At 46.3% G+C, this 19,760-nt stretch overlaps 2 protein-coding genes across 4 annotated transcripts in view; one reads left to right on the forward strand and one right to left on the reverse strand.

Moving 5' to 3' along the window:
• The first annotated feature begins 1,886 nt into the window (after positions 1-1,886).
• Positions 1,887-3,794, forward strand: LOC119373609 (peptidyl-prolyl cis-trans isomerase sig-7). Of its 3 annotated transcripts, none has more exons than XM_049410747.1 (2): positions 1,887-3,160; positions 3,260-3,794. In XM_049410747.1, the coding sequence occupies exons 1-2, from the start codon at positions 2,032-2,034 to the stop codon at positions 3,628-3,630; spliced, it is 1,500 nt and encodes a 499-aa protein (XP_049266704.1). In that variant the 5' UTR covers positions 1,887-2,031; the 3' UTR covers positions 3,631-3,794. The 3 variants fall into 3 exon arrangements, with proteins under 3 accessions (XP_049266704.1, XP_049266703.1, XP_049266702.1); XM_049410746.1 differs by having other exon boundaries at positions 1,887-3,192; positions 3,283-3,793; XM_049410745.1 differs by having other exon boundaries at positions 1,887-3,794.
• A 2,025-nt stretch (positions 3,795-5,819) lies between these two features.
• The window catches only part of LOC119373610 (serum response factor), a 37,074-nt gene continuing 23,133 nt past the window's right edge, over positions 5,820-19,760 (reverse strand). Inside the window, exons 3-7 of the mRNA XM_037643662.2 lie at positions 12,478-12,628; positions 10,936-11,028; positions 9,201-9,398; positions 6,844-6,902; positions 5,820-6,141 (exon numbers count right to left, since the gene is read on the reverse strand). Coding sequence (XP_037499590.1) covers positions 6,088-6,141; positions 6,844-6,902; positions 9,201-9,398; positions 10,936-11,028; positions 12,478-12,628 — 555 coding nt within the window. The 3' untranslated portion in view covers positions 5,820-6,087. The remainder of the gene's footprint in view (positions 6,142-6,843; positions 6,903-9,200; positions 9,399-10,935; positions 11,029-12,477; positions 12,629-19,760) is intronic.

A 19,760-nucleotide genomic window follows, 5' to 3' on the forward strand; every position in this document is an offset into this window, starting at 1 on the left:
TCTTTATGAAAGAACGGAATTTTGGGGGGCTCGTTTCTTTGTTTGATACAACCTTAATGAAAACCAACAGATAATGGCTTCATTATCTGTTGGTTTTCATTAAGATATCAAACAAAGAAACAAGCTGCAAAAAATTCCCTTCTTCCAGTTATTCATAGTGAGGGTCTCTTCCCAGCAGATTTGATGCCTTTAGGTCATGGGCGTCGGCAGGATTTTGCCTTGGGGGGAGCAAACCCGTATTACATCGCGGCTGGGGGAGGGGGGGAGAGAGAGCTGGCATAGCTTGGGTGGGGGGCAAGTGCCAGTGTGGCTTGAGGAGGGCAAGTGCCCCTTTTGCACCCCCCTGCCTACGCCCATGCTTTAGGTAGTATGCAAGGGCTTATTGGTCAGCTGTCCGCTCGTACGTTAAAAGGTCACGTGCTACGTGACGCTAGCTGGCTAAAAAAAGTGTTCCACACTCGCCGCAATGGCTACGAGAGGCGCTGACTAACACTTCAAGGTTTGCATGCACATAAATACCCAATATAGTGGATGAGAGGATGACTGTGCCGCTGTAGCTAGAGCACCAGGCGCGTTATCCGAAGGTTGCAGGTTCGGTCCCTGCCGGTGACAAGTAGTCTTTTCTTCCACCTTCTTTACATGTATATCAGTCACTACAATGCACTTCAAACAGTAATTAACATTGCCTATACCTTCCTTGGCTTCGTTATCCGCTGGTTTTCATTAAGGTTATAAGTTCTTATTATGTTTCTGAAAAAATGGTTGAGCTCTTGGGGAGCTAAAAATATTTTTCCGCAGCATGATGTGTGATCCATTTTTCTCATGGTGGATGTGAAGTACAGTGTTATAGAAGTTCACAGTAATGTGTAGTTAAAATCCTGTGACACCTGATGAATGAAATCAACAGACAAGCCATATTAGTTGTTTTTAACTGTAGTGTAATGATTATGACTGAAAGTGTGAGGAATTAGTGGATTTTTTTTAAGGCACCCTTTTCGACAAAGGGATCCGAACCAAACCAACAACCTTTGAATTTCATTTTCACGCGAAAATATATGGAACACAAAAATATTCTAAACACTGGGTAATAAAAAATGCAGATATCAAAATTTAAAAAAAAGGACTATATTTGATCTTACGCTACCGGAACTAAATAATGGAACCGCAGATGAAGTCTAGGCTCGCGATTAAAGAAAGTACTGCCGTACTGCTCGCTATTGCGTAGTAGGAGCATAAGGTAGCCAATAAAAACAGCAAGGTGCAGTGTATGTAACTTTTCAACTAAAAGACATGTGCAAACCAATGAAAAGCATAGTCTAAGCTAGTGCATCATATTTTTTTAGGCTGAATCCCTCGCAAAACACTGAAAATATGCGGCAATTCACCGGCACCCATCAGCGGCCTCCATATGACACCTATATAAGATGCAAGCAAGCAAGATGTACTAGGCTGAAGAAGTCAGTCGCGCACAAACCCCATAGGGCAGTACTTCGTTGTGGTGCTGTTCTGTGAAGACTTCCATGTGTGCGCAATATCAACCTCCAACCAGTTCCCCATGCACGAGGCCCGTGCGTTTTAGCGGGAACGGGTACATTCGGCACTTATTATTTCTTCTTCTTCCTTTTTTTTTTTTTTTTTTTTTTGTCGCCGGACCACGTGGTTGAATTATGAGCTCCATATGCTTCGGTGCACAGGTTAGCGTGAAATCTGTTCACCAAATACAGAGGATGTTGTTCGTCTGTGGATCACTTAATTCACAAATTGTCACGTGGAGAACACGATAAACAAGTGCTCTCAGTGCTCTTGCCCCTTTGGCTTGCGTCAATGCTATTGACATCATGCCCGTCATAATAAACCTTTGCGCGGGTTTTATTTCGACGTACTCCACTTGTGAAGGAAATCGTAAGCGCTGTCAGGCGCTGTGCCGGTCGGTCATTTGTTTTGAATATCTGAACGTGAGTGAGAATAATGATCTTTCGGGGGAGTGTTGAAGGCGTCGAGAGCTGCTAAGAGTACGCGTACTTTAACGACATGGCTGTCGTGATCGAGACGACGTTGGGCGACCTGACGGTCGACCTGTACACGACGGAGCGACCTCGAACGTGCCTCAACTTCCTCAAGCTGTGCAAGCTCAAGTACTACAACCTAAACCTCTTCCATAAGGTGGAGCAAAACTTCGTCGCTCAATCGGGCGACCCGAGTGGTACCGGTCGCGGCGGTGAGTCTATGTTCTCTAAGCTGTACGGAGACCAAGCGCGCTACTTCGAGATGGAGAAGAAGCCGCGTCTGAAGCACCTCAAGCTCGGCACTCTCTCCATGGTGGGCAGCGATGACGGTCTCCACGGTTCGCAGTTTATCATAACGTTGGGAGAGAACTTAGACTCTCTGGATGGTCAGCACAGCGTCTTCGGTTGCGTCGCCGAGGGTTTCGAAACGCTCGAGAGAATCAACGCCGCCGTGTGCGACGGCGAAGGCAGGCCTTACCAGGACATACGCATCTGCCACACGGTGATCCTTCACGACCCGTTCGACGATCCGGCGGGACTCGAACTTCCGGACGCGTCTCCCGAGCCGACGCTCGAGATGCTGCGTAGCGACCGCATCGGGGCTCACGAGGTCGTGGACGACACTCAAGGGCGAAGCATGGAGGAGATCGAGGAAGAGATCAAGGCCAAGGAAGCCCGAGCGCGGGCCACGGTACTCGAGATGATCGGAGACCTTCCGGACGCGGAGGCAGCGCCCCCCGAGAACGTGCTGTTCGTCTGCAAGCTCAATCCAGTGACAACGGACGAAGACCTGGAGATCATCTTCAGCCGCTTCGGTCCCGTCAAGAGCTGCGAGGTCATCCGGGACCGCAAGACAGGCGACTCGCTCCAGTACGCCTTCGTGGAGTTCGAGCAGCGGGAGCACTGCGAGAACGCCTTCTTCAAGATGGACAACGTTCTGATCGACGACCGGCGCATTCACGTCGACTTCAGCCAGTCGGTGGCGAAGCTGCGGTGGAAAGGAAAAGGTCGTGGGGTCGAATACATCAACGACGACAAGGGCGGTAAGAAGCCCAGGGGTGCCCGTTACGAGCTGAAGGACACTGCACGGCGGGGTGGTGCTGGCGGTCAGTATGATCTAGTGTGGAGCGATGACGAGGAAGAAGGCAGGGAAGGTGCCAAGCAAAAGGAACGAAGCGAGCGAAGCCTGAAGGACAGGAAGAAGGATAGGCGCAGGGAGGGCCACAGGGATGACGAGGAAGAAGGCAGGGAAGACGCCAAGCAAAAGGAACGAAGCCAGAAGGACAGGAAGAAGGAAAGCCACAACGACAGGCACAGGGATGACCACAGGGACAGCTACAAGGACAGCCGCAGCGATGGACGCAGGGAGGACAGACACGCCGACAGCCGCAGAGGAAGGCACGAGGACAGTCACACAAGCGGTCACAGAGGTGATCACAGAGACCAGGAGAGAAGAAGTCACCGGGATGAGTACCAGGAAAGGAGTCGCGAGAGAGACCGCAGGGACGAACGGAGAGAAAAGGACAGGAGCCACAAGCGTTCTTACGATCACCAGTCATCGTCATCATCTCGCCACGAGTCGGACAGCAGAAGTCGAAGCAAACGCATGCATCACGATCGTTGAGTGGCGTTGCGTGCTACGACAGTGTTCGTGTGTAATATACCCATTGCATTGCATTTCTCAGTCTTCATTGCAAGTGCAATTGTACAGACATTAACTGCCATCTGCTGAAGCATGATGGGGTCATTGAGGTCTTTTTCAATGTGCATCAGAATAAATTTTGTTGAAATTTATTCAGTATTTGCGATATTTAAAATGACATTTGTAGTACAAGAATCGATCAGGACTCGAATATTGGGAGTTCATAAACCTCAATAAGACAAGGACAAAAAGCACATGCACTCACTGTAGATGTACCATCCTTTTCGTTTTGAGCTGTTTAAAATTACAATATGTTGTTCCAACTTGCCCAAGCAGAAGTATTCAACCTGGATACTGAATTTTTGACACGGCTTATTTCTGTCGGGTCAGTTCAAGTCCCTTGTCAAAAGGATGGTTCCAGGCTGCGGCTTCCCTCACTTGCCCACTGTTCAGGAATTCAACTATATGTCTATACGCTAATCCCCATGGCAATCTCTTCCTTCAGGCAACAGATGATAACTTTAGGCATCCACCGTTGGCCAGCAGTGGCCATGTGACTCGTTTACGAACTGATACCAAAAGTCATGCAGAATGAACTTGTGTTGTTTGCTATGTACGTACAGTAGGCTCTTGTGAAACGGAACCTGAAGGGACCAGGAAGATATGTCCCGTTTAACAGCTCTGTTTACTGAGAGAGTAGCAAGTGTGTGGAATTCAAGTACGAAACCAGTCATATCAGAAGCAGTTGTTTCATTTAAGCAGCAGTTCTGTTGAAGAGATTTTAATTTACTGAGAGTTTACTGTATATGCAAATGCATCATTGAATATTGATTGAATGAAGGCATTGTTGCAATTTTAATGGTGGATAGCCTGCATTAGCATATGTTGTTGAACAGTTACCATTGCTTAGCCAACACTAGCAATTATTCAGCCAATAGTAAGTTATTGTTGGCAATTATTCAGCCAACTCTAGCTGACATTAGCCAGCATCAATTAGTACGGGTAATGGGCGAGTGAGTGTGGTAGGCTGCAGTTAGCAAGCACTTCACTGTTCGATCACAGTCCACAAATGGCAGCGCTACACTATGTTCTCGCATAATGTGAAAAGGTACTACAAAGACTATGATATAGAATAGAAAACATAGGACTATGTGCCACTACCAACCATAGGTCGGCAAAAAATGTGGAGCGCACTCAGACTCACTCGTGAAATACATTTTGCCCTTAGGGCTCACTCGGACTCACACTCACCAAAATTTTCCTCAGTTGGACTCACACGAACTCAGAATCACGATTTTTTTTTTCTCTGGACTCACTCGGACTCAAACTCGCCAAAATATTACTCACACAAACTCACTCAGACTCACTGCTCGATCTGAGTCTGAGCGAGTTGAGTCTGAACGAGTCTGTTAGCATATAATTAGCTTTTTTGACCATGGTGTCAATGCTCTTTAACAAACATCTCGTGTAATTGGTGCTCTAGGTGGCGCATTTTGATCTTGTACTTTCAGATACAAGTTATCAGTGGTTGCAGACCTGTGGGACAATTTTATTGAAAGAAATGACTCGCATGAACATTCTGCGGGGGAGAGCTCAAGGCACTTCACCCCGCCCCTCCCTAATTCACGCATCTGATGAATAAACATTCAGCTGATATATGAACGCTAGTGTGTTAAATTATATGTGAGCAGACGTGCGTATAACTGTGAGTCGACATAAGGCTGATAGTAATGTTGAAGTTGAATAGATAGAAACATAGTTCGGCAAAAAATGTGGAGCTCACTGACCCACTCAAGAAATATATTTTACGCTTAGGGCTCACGTGGACTCAGACTTGCCAAAATTTTCCTCAACTGGACTCGCTCGAACTCAGACTCGCTAAAGTTTTTCTCAACCGGACTCACTTGAACTCAAACTCACCAAATTATTACTCACCCGGACTCACTCAGACTCGCACCCCCGGCCCGATCTGAGTCCAAGCGAGTCTGAATGAGTCAACTCGTGAGCGAGTTTGCCGACCTATGCTACAAACCGACCTGTATCAGTCACTACTAGCAACTGATCAGTTGCTAGCATAGTGTTGTCCTGTGTTGTCTTTTTTGTTCATATGATGAGTCTAACAATATTGTGTTCTCACACATGAAACAACACCAGGCAAAGTTGCACAAGACTGACGTGTCATAAAAGCTTTATTGCCACTGCAGTCGAATGACCAGAGTGGGCATTCAAAATAGACTCCACAGTCGTCATAGTAATGATCGAATGCAAAAAGGGTTTTGGCCGGCTGTTCTGCCTTCTCAGGTACTGTCATGATGGCACTGCTAGTGCAAGGCTGGCTTTTCGATCCTGTACGTCGTGTAGACCAAGAAGAAGCCATTGCCGTAATCACGACGGCACACCTATAATCGCGCTCTCTTTATTAACGTCGAATCTTCCGGGCTATTTGCCCGTTCGTTCTCTCTTGGATGATGAGCTTGATGATGTTGCACCAGCCTGCAAAAGGAAAAAAAAGCAATGTTAGTACAACTTATTATCCCCTTGTGGCTAATATACAAACGTGCACTTATATAAGCCATCAGATAAACTCAAGCATTCTTTACAGTGCAGTACAAAGTATGTGAAAAGGGTGTTACTATAGCACCGTGAAACATAATCAAACTTTTCCTACAATATAAGAGCTTTCTCAATGCATACTGTACCATGCAGCATGACAGGTTTTCAAGGCGAAAGCCTTAGATACCTCAACAAATGCGAGAAGTGACCATCGGCGTGAACAAAAACGATGCAAAAAGTCACGTGATCAGAGATTACGGCTTGGTGACATCATCATGATGTCACACATTGCCAAAATTTGTTACGTTACAAGATGACTTCATCGCATGACATCATCGTTTGGTCAAACGTGGGCCGATCTCGGAGGCAATGCTGCAAAACAATGTGAGGTAAAGAAAGCTGTGATGCCTCCGAACCTGGAGGCACTGCAAAGCCACTTCAGGTGCAGAAAGCCTTCGTGGGGGGAGGGAGGATAAATACAATTGACTGAGAGGAAGAACATGACTTTCAACTCCAAGTCAACTTACGTGAATGCATAGGGAACCCTGCGAGTTTTTATGACATTAGGTCCTTGCAAATTGTACCTTTGATGGCTACTCACAAGAAATGCAGTGTGGTCTAACATCGATGCCAAAGACCCACCTGTTGCTGTGCCATTGACACAGGGACTGGGATTGTGATGTACTGCTGCGTGGGGCAGTCTGCAAGCAAGAGCAAAACACATTACACACTTATTAAAAGTATTTAAAACGCACTTCCCATGCTTGCGGGCATGCATTTCAAATACTCTTCAAATTGTTTCTTTGGAGCAGTAAAGACAGCGGAGAATATGTTTGATTAGACAATTATATAAAGTTTATTTTTATCTTATTAAAGTTTTAGAGAGCTGCATATATATGCTGCACTGCACATATATGCTGCATAACATAAATTTTTCAAGGTAGAAAGCATTGTATGTGCAAGATCTGCATAAATGTAAGATCTCAATTGAATGTGCAAACTATTATCTGAGGCGGTATTGTAAGAGGACCACTTTTTGAGATCCTTTCTCTCTTGCAAGACTGCTTCACTATTAGACGTGTCGGCATCGATGGAAGGTTGTATACTTAGTACTCTGACAAGACAACGTGCTCGTCAATGTGGCAACAATGCTGTCGCTCGTTACATGCCAATGCATCCTACGCTAGTCACGCAAAATCTTGCATATGGGAAAGTATCCCCGAGAGTAGTCAACCAAGAATGCGGATTTCATGCACATGTTGCACTTAACTTTCCTCTGTTACGCTTGCTTTTTGCTTCCCTAGCATGTGGTCCCTCTCTAATTTTGTACCGCATATGCCCTAACACATGTAACTAAATTATTCAGTTGCTGCAATTTATCGCAGTGCCTGTCTTGTTTCAATGCCATTATTAAGTCCCATTTTTGTTAAAAAAAAAACAAAAAACATTCAACTCTTCTTGGTTTTCACACACTCTCAACTATTACCTCGCCAGTACAGTCCCGCAGCTTTCGTTATGGTGCGCAGAACTTATTGAGGAGACAAAGTCAGGGGCAGGTGCAGATCCAGGTTTTTGTTCAAAGGGGAGGGGAGGAAAGAGGGTCTGGCATTAAAATGACGTCATAAGGAAATAAGCTCTCGATTGGTCCACATACGAGGGATGTCAGTTGTAATTAATATTGTCTCCTAACCTGCTTTGCCATGCAGTCCCGCAGCTTTCGTTGTGGTGCGCAGAACTTATTGAGGAGACAAAGTCAGGGGCAGGTGCAGATCCAGGTTTTTATTCAAAGGGGAGGGGAGGAAAGAGGGTCTGGCATTAAAATGATGTCATAAGGAAATAAGCTCTCGATTGGTCCACATACGAGGGATGTCAGTTGTAATTAATATTGTCTCCTAACCTGCTTTGCCATGCAGTTACATGCCCATTCTGCCTTGTCTCGCATAACTATTGTGCGTGATGAAATGATTTCGTTTTGTTCTGTGAGTTTTTTGCAGCGCAAGCAAAGATAACAGCATGGAGCCGAAAAGTGCAAAATCCTGATAGTGCTGACACTGCCCACGTATTTGTGAAGAAATAAGTGGCAGGGAGGAGATAGTGCCTGTAGGAAGGGTAGCGAAGCCGAGAAAGAAACAACTCTCTCGTCTTCAAACTCAGAGTGGTTTAGGGGCCCTTTAAGGGGAGACCCTGCTTCTGAAACATATTTCTTGTTTTTGAGCGTATCATTATGAAACTTTCACAGCTTATGTATTTTTATGTGCTGATTTCAAACATGCAATTATTGTTCTAATACAATATGTAGTTTTGAAACTATTAAATAGTTTTTGTATTGTTAGGAGCAGGCTTTATTTCTAAACTGTGAGAGTTATCAAGCAAATCAGCCTATCGCAATAACCTGGAATCAATGCTGTATGCAATAAGGCAAGAATGGATGTTCTAAGCCCATTTGAACAAAAGTTATGGTATGTTGAACATTCCCAGCTTGATCCCAGTTTGACCGAGCTCGAAATCGCTGACTTGCCGAGTGTTCAACGTACTATAACTTTTGTTCAATTGGGCCTAGAACATCCATTCTTGTTTTATTGCAAACAGTATTCATTTCAGCTTATTGTGATATGCTGATGTGCTTTATAACTCTTACAATTTATAAATAAATCTTGCTCCCAACAATATACATGAAATATTTGATATTTTGAAAACAGCATAGTGTACTAGAAGAATAATTGCATATTTGAAATCAGGACATATAAATACATAAGCTGCGTAAGTTTCATAAAAATGTACTCAAAAACAAAGAAATATGTCTCCGAAGCAGGGTCCCCCCTTAAATATTAATTAAAGCCTTCTTGTCTTTCCAGAACCAAAGAACAGTGACATCCAGTAAAAAGAAACAAGCTCGTGACATGCCGCACGCCGGCGTTATGCGCGAAACTTCTAAGAGTGGGGCATCCCCTCTGGATCTGAGCCTGGTTGGAGGTAAGGACGAAGTAGTATGCACGTGCCTCCATCTGTCTTGAGGGAGACTGGCTGGCTAAGGTTCAGCAGCAGTGCTTCGGGCAAGGAGCCACCGGGCGGGGCAGCGTACAGCAGCCCCTGCGGCGTCTGGTACATGAGGGTTCCCAGGGACGACTGGGAACCGGGCAACACGGTGACCGTGGCTGGGCTGCAGCTGCTACCCGACGAACCTCCGGCGACGGCACCTGGCAAGAGGCGCACCAAGACAAGCCGAGTCGAGGTATGAATACCAGACTCTCAATTGACCGTTTACTAGAGAGAAACAAGCTTGATAGAAAATTCAGACTCTCCAGTGTACCGCCACTTCTATGTCATGTTTTTCTTTTCTTCTTGGCCTCTAACTGTACTATTCAACTTCAACACAGTAAAAACGGACATAAAGAATTACGACATATAACATTAAAAATCCTAAAGGTGGTTGCCCATGCTTTATTTCAGGGAGTATCCTATGGCTACAACGAAACTAAAAATGCAAGATTCAACTCAATATTCATTGCAGTGATGCAGATATCTGTTTGCTAGCTACTCAAAATACGTGTTTAGGTGGTAAAAATGTGAACTAGTCAGCAGTAAGCAACTTCGAATGACACATTATTAATGTGTGCGAGACTTTCAACCAACAGCATGCCCTGAATGGCCTGCAGTCAGCAAGCAGATGTACTGATCCCATGTGACCACTGTGGGAGAGCACGCGCGCCCATTTCCTTTCCTTAAGGCTGGCGCGATCGCGAACTGACGGCGGGAACCGGGGGACCACTAGGAGGGGAGCACCGTCGCCCTTTCCGGACAACCCCTTCTTTCCCGCCACTCCGCGCGCCAATCCTAGCTTCCCGGCTCGCGGGAAAGGGAACTCGCCCTGCGAGAGAAACGACCCTCGCGGTGGGGAGGGACACGGGAGGTGAATAAAACAACCGAGCAGACAGGCAGAGAGTCTCTCGTGACCTGCTGACCTGCGAAGTAACACCTCACCGCCCCGAGACCCGCCAGCCGATCATCGACCGAAGGTGTAAGCGTTGCCCTTTGTTTTTCTACGAGAGCGGACTATCCCTCTACGCGACATTTACGCGTTATTACTAGCGTAGCAATAAAGTGTTGTTTGTTGTGCTAGCCTGTTGCCTTATTCGCCCGAACCCGTCGTAGCTGCGATGACGCGCGCTACGGGAAGGGGACGTTGACACGGTACGACTATTTGCGGCTGGGACCGGAGCTAGGCTTCTGCACCAGCCGTGCATAGAGCGGACCCCCCTCACCACACATAGTATGGCTTTGTATTAGTGACACTGAAAAATGTTGACCATGCACCACATATCAGTACAGCAAGGAGCAACAGGCTATCAAGATCTTCTCATTGTGGAGGCATAATTGTTTTTGCATATATTCAATGGCAAAATATGTTAGCATAGGAAGGTATGCACGGGCAGGAAGTGTATTGTTTGTATGAAGCCAACCACATTTACACACATACTATGCACCTGCACTGGCTAATGTTGGCTAACTGTCAGCTGACAAGGTAACTGACAGTAATCAGAGATAATTAAAGGTAATGCTAACATATTCATACTGCGTTTCCAGCTATTTCACTAGTGATCTTTTTTCCCCAGCACCGTCTGTGGTTACAAAGCACGTTTGATCTTACAAAGGTATTTTCGTCTCGTACTTCCTTACGGCAACAGTCGGCTGTATTTGACTTTCGGTAAACCTGCGTACATTTGGCCACCTCACCTGCTAGTGATACGACGGGCTGCCCGCCTATGCGGTAGATAGGTGCAAGGTCGGCAGGGTTGGTGACGCTGCTCGCCGAGGACACCACAGAACCTGTGAATGAGAATGCAAGGCGGTCAAATATTTACACACTCAAGGCACAAAAGAAGTAGGCTGAAAGAATGCTAACGACACACATCTCAATTCAAAGTGCTCTTCACAGAGCCAAACTCGTATATGCGAGTGTATACTGTCTCGTTTTTGTGAGCGAATGCCAGAGATAGCGCAGACTTAAAGGGACACTAAAGAGAAACAACGAATCGATTTAGATCGATAAATTGTGCTCTGAGAACTCTAATGTCGTTAATTTCGCCATCATAGGTTTATTAACAGAGGAGAAAGTCAAGTTCAAAGTTTCATTATTAAATTTCACGCCGAAATCTTCCCGCGTGACGTCACAGATTTCAAAGTGTATTTATCGTATTTCGGCACCATTGGCTCAACAAAATTACCCCAAACTTGGTATGTTAGGTCTATGGCCCCCTCAGAGGACAATGTACTTTACTTTTACCGATTAGGAACTACGTAGTTTCTATAGTAGGCGCCGTCAAAACATGTGACGTCACGGCAAATGGTGCAGAAATTTCAAGGTGGCGTCACCACCCACATTTTGTTTTTGCGCGTTTTCTCGCTTACTAAGCGTCTTCTCGCAGCAAGCGTGGTGTTTTTGGGATTGTGAAAGAGTGCTTTACTAATATGAGAAAAATTGTTTTGCTCTTTAGTGTCCCTTTAAGTTACGTGCCACTGGGTACATGCTTGACCGTCATTGAATTAAAACATTTTCAGCTTTTCAGGGCAGTGCGGTGAGGTCAAAGTAATGCAGAGGCACCAATACTCGGTTACTACTTAAGAGAAAAATGTCAGCTCCACCCACAGCCATTGCTGTCCCTGCCACAGATAATTTACATAAATGCTTCATCCAGTAGCGTTTACTCATTTTTGTGATGTCAGGCACTTCGCAAGTGTTTCAGATTACTTTCTCTGTCTAAATTGCTATACTAAACTGTCTAAATTGCTATATACTAAAAAAAAGGTGCCAGTGTTTCAACATGACCACAGGCTGTTCAAACTTTTGTTTTTCTGGAATGTAATGCAAGGACTGGACCCTGTTTATACACTGAAGCCGTCTTAGTTTATTCTGTGCCATTCATTGTCATTGTCTTCGTCCTTGTAGTAGTAATAGTAGGTGTCGCGTAGGTCACGTGACCAGAAGAGGGGAGTGAATAAAGAAGAAATAAATAAGATGAATGATGGTGCTGATGATGCTGCTGGAAATGTGCGAGCGTACGTATTTCAAACCTAGCGGTGGATAAACGACATCACGTGATCTCGCCAGTCAATCACATACATTCACATGCTTACAGCTTTGCTGTCCAGTGGTTTTCACAGTGTGAAACTGGCTGACCCTTTTTTTTTTTTTCAGTAACTTCAACTGCAGACCCCACAACAAACACACCACTCAGTTCATGGCTAGCCGGGCAACAATTTGTGAGTTCTGCCCACCTGAATTAAGTACCGAGTTGAGTGCTGGCGATGGCGACCCATTTGTGGTCACACCCTTGTTTGGGGACGGCGGCGAGTCCGGGCTGGAACCATCACTGTCACTGTCGTCCTGGCAACCACTGAGGAGGCTGTTGAACAGGGCCTTTGAATCCTAGAACAAAAGTAAATAAATATCCAAGGTTCTTGTCATTAATTAGCAAAAAATGCCAGGCCTGCGCGGAAAGCGCAGCACAGTCACAGCGAAAGCTGGAAGAGCGGCATTTCTAGAGCCCGTTGTAAACTCTCTTGAAGTACACTAGCAAGGTCCCCACTACGCCATAAATCACAATATTTGTCAAATTGGAAAGCACCTACAACGCCATTATTCGTCATTGTGCGCAGAAGCGAGGCTCCAGCTACACATATGTAAGGCATTATGTGCACTTTGTTTACGTGACGACTGATGACGATGAAGACTTATGGCTCAGCTCTTTGTAATGGGTTGGAAGCTTTAAACGGCTCACCAGTTACATAATTCGCATTGTGTGACGCCCGGTCGCTATTTAACTCTCCCACCATGCAATATAACATATATTGACGTGAGAGAGAGAGAGAGAGGGGGGGGGGGAGAACTTTGTTGAGACCCTGAGGAAATGGATGATGGGCTCATGGGCTTCCTTGGCAACCAATGCAAGTGCACTTGCGAGGAACCCACTACGCTATAAATCATAATTTCTGTGAAGTAGGGCAGCAGCCACTATGCCATTTTTCGTCATTCAACGGAGAGCCGTGGTACCCGCTAAAAACATGTAAGGCATCATGCGCACTTTGTTGGTGTTGTGCCTGATGACGATGAAGAATTATTGCAGAGCCCCTTGTAGTGGGTTGGAAGCATCCAACAGCCCACTCGTTGCTCAATTCGCATTGTGTGACGCCTGGTTACAGAATTCGCGTTGTGTGGTGCGTGGTTGTTATTTCACTCTTCTACCACACTAAATTACATATGTTAATGTGGTTCCTTCTGGACATGAGGCCTGTATAGCGTCGTTTTGCAAGGCAGTTCCAAGCACCGGCATGGCTCTGAGGTACAACACTGGGCTCCCACGCAGAGGGCCCAGGTTCGAACCCCGTTCCATCCTGGAAATTTTTTCTTATTTCGAGCGATAGTGGTTACGGACACCGGCGGCGGCGGCGGCGGCGGCGGACAACTATGCCACCAAAAACGGCCGTTGAAATGATCTCATAACAGCTTTCGCTGTAATTCTAGCACACCAGAGAGGTACCAGAATACTAGAGGATTGCGAAGAAGTTGCATCTACTGAATGAGTTGAGGTGAAAAAACATACAGAGATGTTTCAGGACTCGTGTGGGTTACTTTTGTGATCAGCAAGCTCGTTTGAATCCTGAAACATCTTTATGTTTTTTTAATCTTGACTTTCTATGTTCTTTCGCCTTAAGGTGTGTTGCCACCCCTTAAAAGGAAGCTTTTTGCAAAAAATTAGTTTTTTAAATTTTTTGACATGCTAAGAATATACATGCATTCACAATTGCGGGGCAGAAAAAATTACATCTCTATCTGGCCCTGTTCAAAAGTTATGGTCTTTTTTTGTGACTGCCCTCAAACCAAGAATGACAGGTTTGGAAAACTTAACTCTCGTTTTTCTCGAAACCCGATTTTCAGTTGTTTTTCATTGCATGAAAGACTAACTTTAGAACAAATCAAGATTCTCCAGTGAAACTTTCCATGCTTCTTCAATCGACATTAACCTGTGCAATGAACTAGGAAAATTGATAATGATGAGTAAGTTTTTATGTTATAAGATTCTAACTGAAATACTACCTTATGAAATGAAAGACATTCTGGTTTTTGAGCTATAATATACTTAATATTGATGACAGCACAAGCATTCCAATTTGTTGCGCAGCCTACATACACAGCTATAATGCTGCCAAGCCATTTTCTTTTCCTGTGTTTGGATTGGTAGTTATGGCTGTTGACATACTTTGGGCGTCATTGGCAATTATATTACAATTCATTTCAATTTTTTTACTCGAAACACTTGAAGTGTCGTTTTAAACTGTCGTCCCTAAGGCAGACACAAAGCAATCAATTTTGGGTCGAAATCTAACAAGATCTCTGAAAAGGTGGTGACATAAACATCTCTATAAGTGTTTTTTCAAGGGTAAAAAACATGTCACCATGTGCAGCCTCCTCTGGGCAAAATGGCATTCTATGCTGCAGGCTTTACTACCGGTAACTTCGCCATAAACCTGTTTAGTCCATTAGTACCGCAAGTCTGCATTATATACATCCTAATTCATCCATGAATATTGAAGACGTTCAGGTTTGGAACCATGTTTTTTTCTCCACATTGATACCCCACTCGGTCATAAGTTCATCTGCTGAGTATTTGGCTTGACGTCCAGTTAATCTCTGAAGGGCTGCCTGCTTTAGTTTCAACTCACACATATTAACTTGAATCCCTTAATGCAACCACACACATGACCTCATTATGTCCATGCATGGTGAAGAGATAAGTTGAATATCATTTTACAATGTTGAATATCATTTCACATTTTACAATCTGATATTAAAATACCTCAGTTATATCCAATACGCATTGCAAAAGTTGAATATCATTTTACATTTTACAATCTGATATTAAAATACCTCAGTTATATCCAATACGCATTGCAAAAGTTCTTTGACAGGACAATAGCAATGAACCATATTTATTAAACTTCGTAATAGCCCATAATTCGTTATATCAGCATTCACTTTTTCGAGATTTGAATGTCTGACCAAATGACGCAGCGGGCTTGCTTCTCTGCACGACAAAAAAAAAAAAAAAAGTGGTTGCATGCTGATTAAATTGCAATCCCTTGTTGTTTACTGCAAGCTTGTCTGATTACCTTCACTGTAACAAAAAAAAAAAGGTGGGGGGGGGGGGGACCGGAGTGGTCACAAAGCACATTACTTCTGACAAACTTGAAATTAGACCAGAAAGTGGTGAAAATGCTTACTAAAGGAAAAAAAAAAGCCCTCACTCGTGATGACAGACCACGAAGGCTATATAGCATAATTTGAACGGCGAAAAGCGAGCAACAAAGCTTAGTACACAAATTCGCCACGTCATGCTTCACACTGGAAGTAATCGGCCAGGGGTTTTTGAATGGGATGTAATCCGAAGTTAGTGAATACGAGGTCTATAGACGTCCCTCTGGTTGTTGTTGGATGCTTACGGTCGTGAGATGCATCTGAGAGCTTAACGCGCCCCTAGCGGTCTCCATTCAAACCGGAGCACGCGCCGGGTAGAGTTACTGTAAAGGTAGCATATACAGTAACTCTAGCGCCGGGAGCAAGCGAGCGCCCCTAACGGACTCCGTGTAAACGAGAGCTACACTAGACGCGTGGGGTAAAAGGCTCGGCCCTAAGGTGCTTCGCCCCTAAAAGACAGAAAGGTGTCTTCTCGGCGCAGCACCGCTGCTGTTCAATGAAGCAGACTTGACGGAGACACGCACGTAGAATGGCAGAGATACACTTTTTGCTAGAATGGGAACAGCGAATTATAAAGAAAAAAAGAAAAAAAAAAACCGCCGTTGCCCGTGTAAATGACCGCGAATGGTTTACGGATACTTCTCTATAAGTACCTGTGCCGTTGCGCCTGATATAAGCCTATGGATACAGACGTATACAGTGGCGCTCAATACGAGTTGCAACACCGTGGCCACGGTTGAAGGGGCCCCGAGTCTATACTGTAACATCGGCAAATGTGAAATTGGTTTTGTAGATACCAGTATTCGAAGCAGTGTTTACGTCACTGATTCTTTTCCATGTCGATGCCACCATGGTGTGTCGGCGCCGCTTTAGACTACGCGTGTATGTCTTTTTGCGCCACAATTATTTTGCCAAGTGCGGAGCTATCTGTCTCCCAAGAGAGGAACCGGGTAATTTCCACTTGTCGTTCTGAAGAAAAAGAGACCGGGGGGGGGGGGGGGTGAGAGAACAAAGTAACGAAACAAGAAATAAACATGGCGGCGGTTCCGCACTTTTTCGCACCAAGCGCGCGCCTAAAGAGCAATACACCATATGGCGCACGTTTTACTCGCATGTTACCCTTCGTCCTCGATCGCATTTTGCGTTTTATGACATGCTACGTCGCGGCGGAGGCACGCAGGCCACGGAGTTCACTTGGAAGAACCTTAGTGACGCAGTTCGCAAAGACACCCGCGCGTATAAGTCCTAGTTTCAACGTCGCGAACTGTACGCGTTTTCATCCTGATGTTCGCGCACGCACGTAAGATACCTGCGGTGACGATAGAGGTACAGGCAGTGCAGGGCCGTAGCCAGAAATTCTTTTTGGTGGTGGTGGGGAGGGGGGGGGGGCAGCCCGTAACTAAGGAGGGGTTGAGGGGGTTCTGACACCCCCCGAAATTTTTTCATGCTTTAACTTTTCGGGTGACAGTAAAATACTTGCACGCCTTCACAGCGACCACCAGTTGCCAAAGACGTTCTACACACAAACACCCCCCGAAAAAAATTCCTGGCTACGGCCCTGGGGGGGGGGGGGGGGGTTAACCAACCTTTATATATGTTTGTGCTATATTGCCACACGCCCTTAGTTCTTTATTTTTCATGTGATCGGGTTTCTCCCCCAAGATTTGTTTGCACCACTCGGCGCATGCCGCGCCGCTATGTTTGGGAAGCTTCACGACTGTTTCAGAATGTTCCGCTAAGATTACGCGCAAGACGCGAGTCAAGTTTATTCGAGAACTTACGCCAGCACCAGTGACGCTGGAAGGTTCGATCACAGATGGATAAAAGACGACGCGCCGACGAACGCATTAGCGACTGTGATCGCCGCTGTCAGTGTACAAAATACGGTGATTTTTGTACTTTGAGTTACTTAATTTTTCTTTTTGCATAGGTTCACACAATAAGGAATTTCGTTTCTACGAGCGTGACTGCCGCCTTCTTCACCGTCACTACCACGAGGCAACATAACGCATGCAAAACTGAAAAATATTGGGGGGTGGGGGGGGGGGGGTTGAACTCCTCTCCGTCCCGGTATTATTAAATCTCCTTGTCCGTCATTCGGAAAGTGACGCCGTCATTGAAGAAAGGGAGCATTAAGCTAATTCCTCCCATACGCGCGAAAGAAACAAAATACTCCAAAGTCCAAATATGGAGTTTTTGAGTCATTTACGCCCTCAATATGGTGAACTCAGAGAACACACGCTGACACGCATTTGCGCAGGGTGGATAGAAACTGCGCGACTCCTTCTGATACAGGTACTCCTTCACAAGAATTTATCTAAAATTTCGATTTTTTTGGGGGGGGAGGTACTGGGAACCTCCTGGGGGGTGTTGGGGGGGGGGGGGCTGTGCACAAATGCTTGCTCCCTATACTCCTTGAAAACAACGATAAAGAGAGAGAAAGAATCAGGTCTTCCTGCAGCGCCAGGAACATTTTTCGAAGGGAGGGGGGGGGGGGAAGGCAGGGGCAAACCATACTCCCCCCCCCAGGGGCGTAGCCACGTTAGGGCACACCGGGCCCGTGCCCCCCCCCCCCCCCCCGAAATTTTTTTTTTGCCATAGCATACAGAGCAGAAAATGACACTCGACCACATCTGCCTGCTCGTCCCCACTACAGATCAAGGAGGTGCCCCCCCCCGAAAAAAATTTCTGCCTACGCCCCTGTCCCCCCCCACCCCCCAACCGCTCCTTTGGCTACGCCAGTGCTGTCAGCTATGCCACCGAGCTAGCGACCTGTACCTCATGTACTGCCTGTACTTGCATACACGTCCCAGCCCTTCCAGCTTACATAACCCGCCGCTATGTTATTGCGGTTACGGAGGGTGGACGTATATACGTGTTTATACGCCGTTCCCGCTCGCCATAACACACACTATAACCACGTCCTCCTTATTGTATAAAGAAAAAGAAAAATGCGTCGTAAACGAGGACGGACGCAGGTCCCGGAGCACAAACGAAGGAAATAAAATAAAAAAAAAGATGGGGGACAGAAACGGCCCCGTGGCATGCGGAGAGGTCTGGCAGCCGGCGGATGACGCAGCAGCGGCAGCCTAGGGTCCACGCAGCGTCTCTCGGGCCGGGGTTTCCGTATCAAAAAACTACGCCGCTGCTAGGACAGGCTAGAAGAAAGCAGCAGCAACAGCGGCATGCGCCTATATGCAGTCGCTCCTCAAGGAAGGGGGTTGGCGCAGCTAGGTTCTGTATATAGCTTGGCGAGCATTTGTGGGGGCAGTTTCCAAATCCGGGGTCGGGGAGAGCGCCAAGTTTGTCCCGGGGGGAGGTTCCCCTGCCGAAGCCCATACTTAGAACGGCCTCCTTTTGAAGCCAAACCCTGCTTTGCTTGCTGCTGCCGCCGTCTCAACACGGCCGCTTCTTCCCAGCGCACAAGACGAACGCAGCAGGGGTGTGCTATTCCGCCATGTTGTCCAATTCGCTGTATTGTCAGCTTCCGATTGGCTTACAGGGATGCCACAGCCTGTCTGATTGGTTCAACGTGCCACCGTCAGAAAACTTAACTGATAGCTTGCATGTGACGTCAATTAACGGATCGCTACTCCTACATCATGGCGGCATTGATGACGTCAGGGCGGCGTAACCACGTGGTGAACAACCCGCTGCATTATGATGACGCCACTGTAGTATTTTTGGCAGGGGCGTAGCCAAGGGGGGGGGGGGGTTGGGGGGTTCAACCCCCCCCCCCCCGAAATTTTTCAATTTTGCTTGCATATATAGGCACGCACACATACATACACACGCACGAACATACATAAAGTATGGTTGAACCCCCCCCCCCCCGAAAAAAATTTCTGGCTACGCCCCTGATTTTTGGCCTCTGCGCATGAAAAATGAAAGAACCTGCATGCGATGTACTGATAACATTAACGTGACATCACAAACTTCGCGTCCCATCAAGTTGCATGGTACTCCAATATGGCGGTGGCGGTTTCAGTGACGTCAGTGCAAACCACGATAGATTTGGTAATGCCATGCAGGACGCAGTCTTACATAACGGTTCGGAAAGCGAACAGCTATAGCTTAAGCCCTCGCCTGATTGGCCAGGTATGCCCTTTTGATGAAACAAGCGCGAGTCTGGCTAACCACGCAAGCTTGGGAAAGAGAGCAGGGACTCACCTGCCGAACCGAGACTCCGTGCGGATGACTACTCTAGCTGAAACCGTCACAGAAAAAAAAAAAGAAAAGAAAGAAAGTGCTAATCGCGAGCAGTTGTGTCGCCATTTAGCAAACGAAACGCGATCATCCACGTAAT

Source organism: Rhipicephalus sanguineus, chromosome 11 (assembly GCF_013339695.2).
Source record: "Rhipicephalus sanguineus isolate Rsan-2018 chromosome 11, BIME_Rsan_1.4, whole genome shotgun sequence".
In the NCBI taxonomy this organism is placed as follows: Eukaryota; Metazoa; Arthropoda; class Arachnida; order Ixodida; family Ixodidae; genus Rhipicephalus; species Rhipicephalus sanguineus.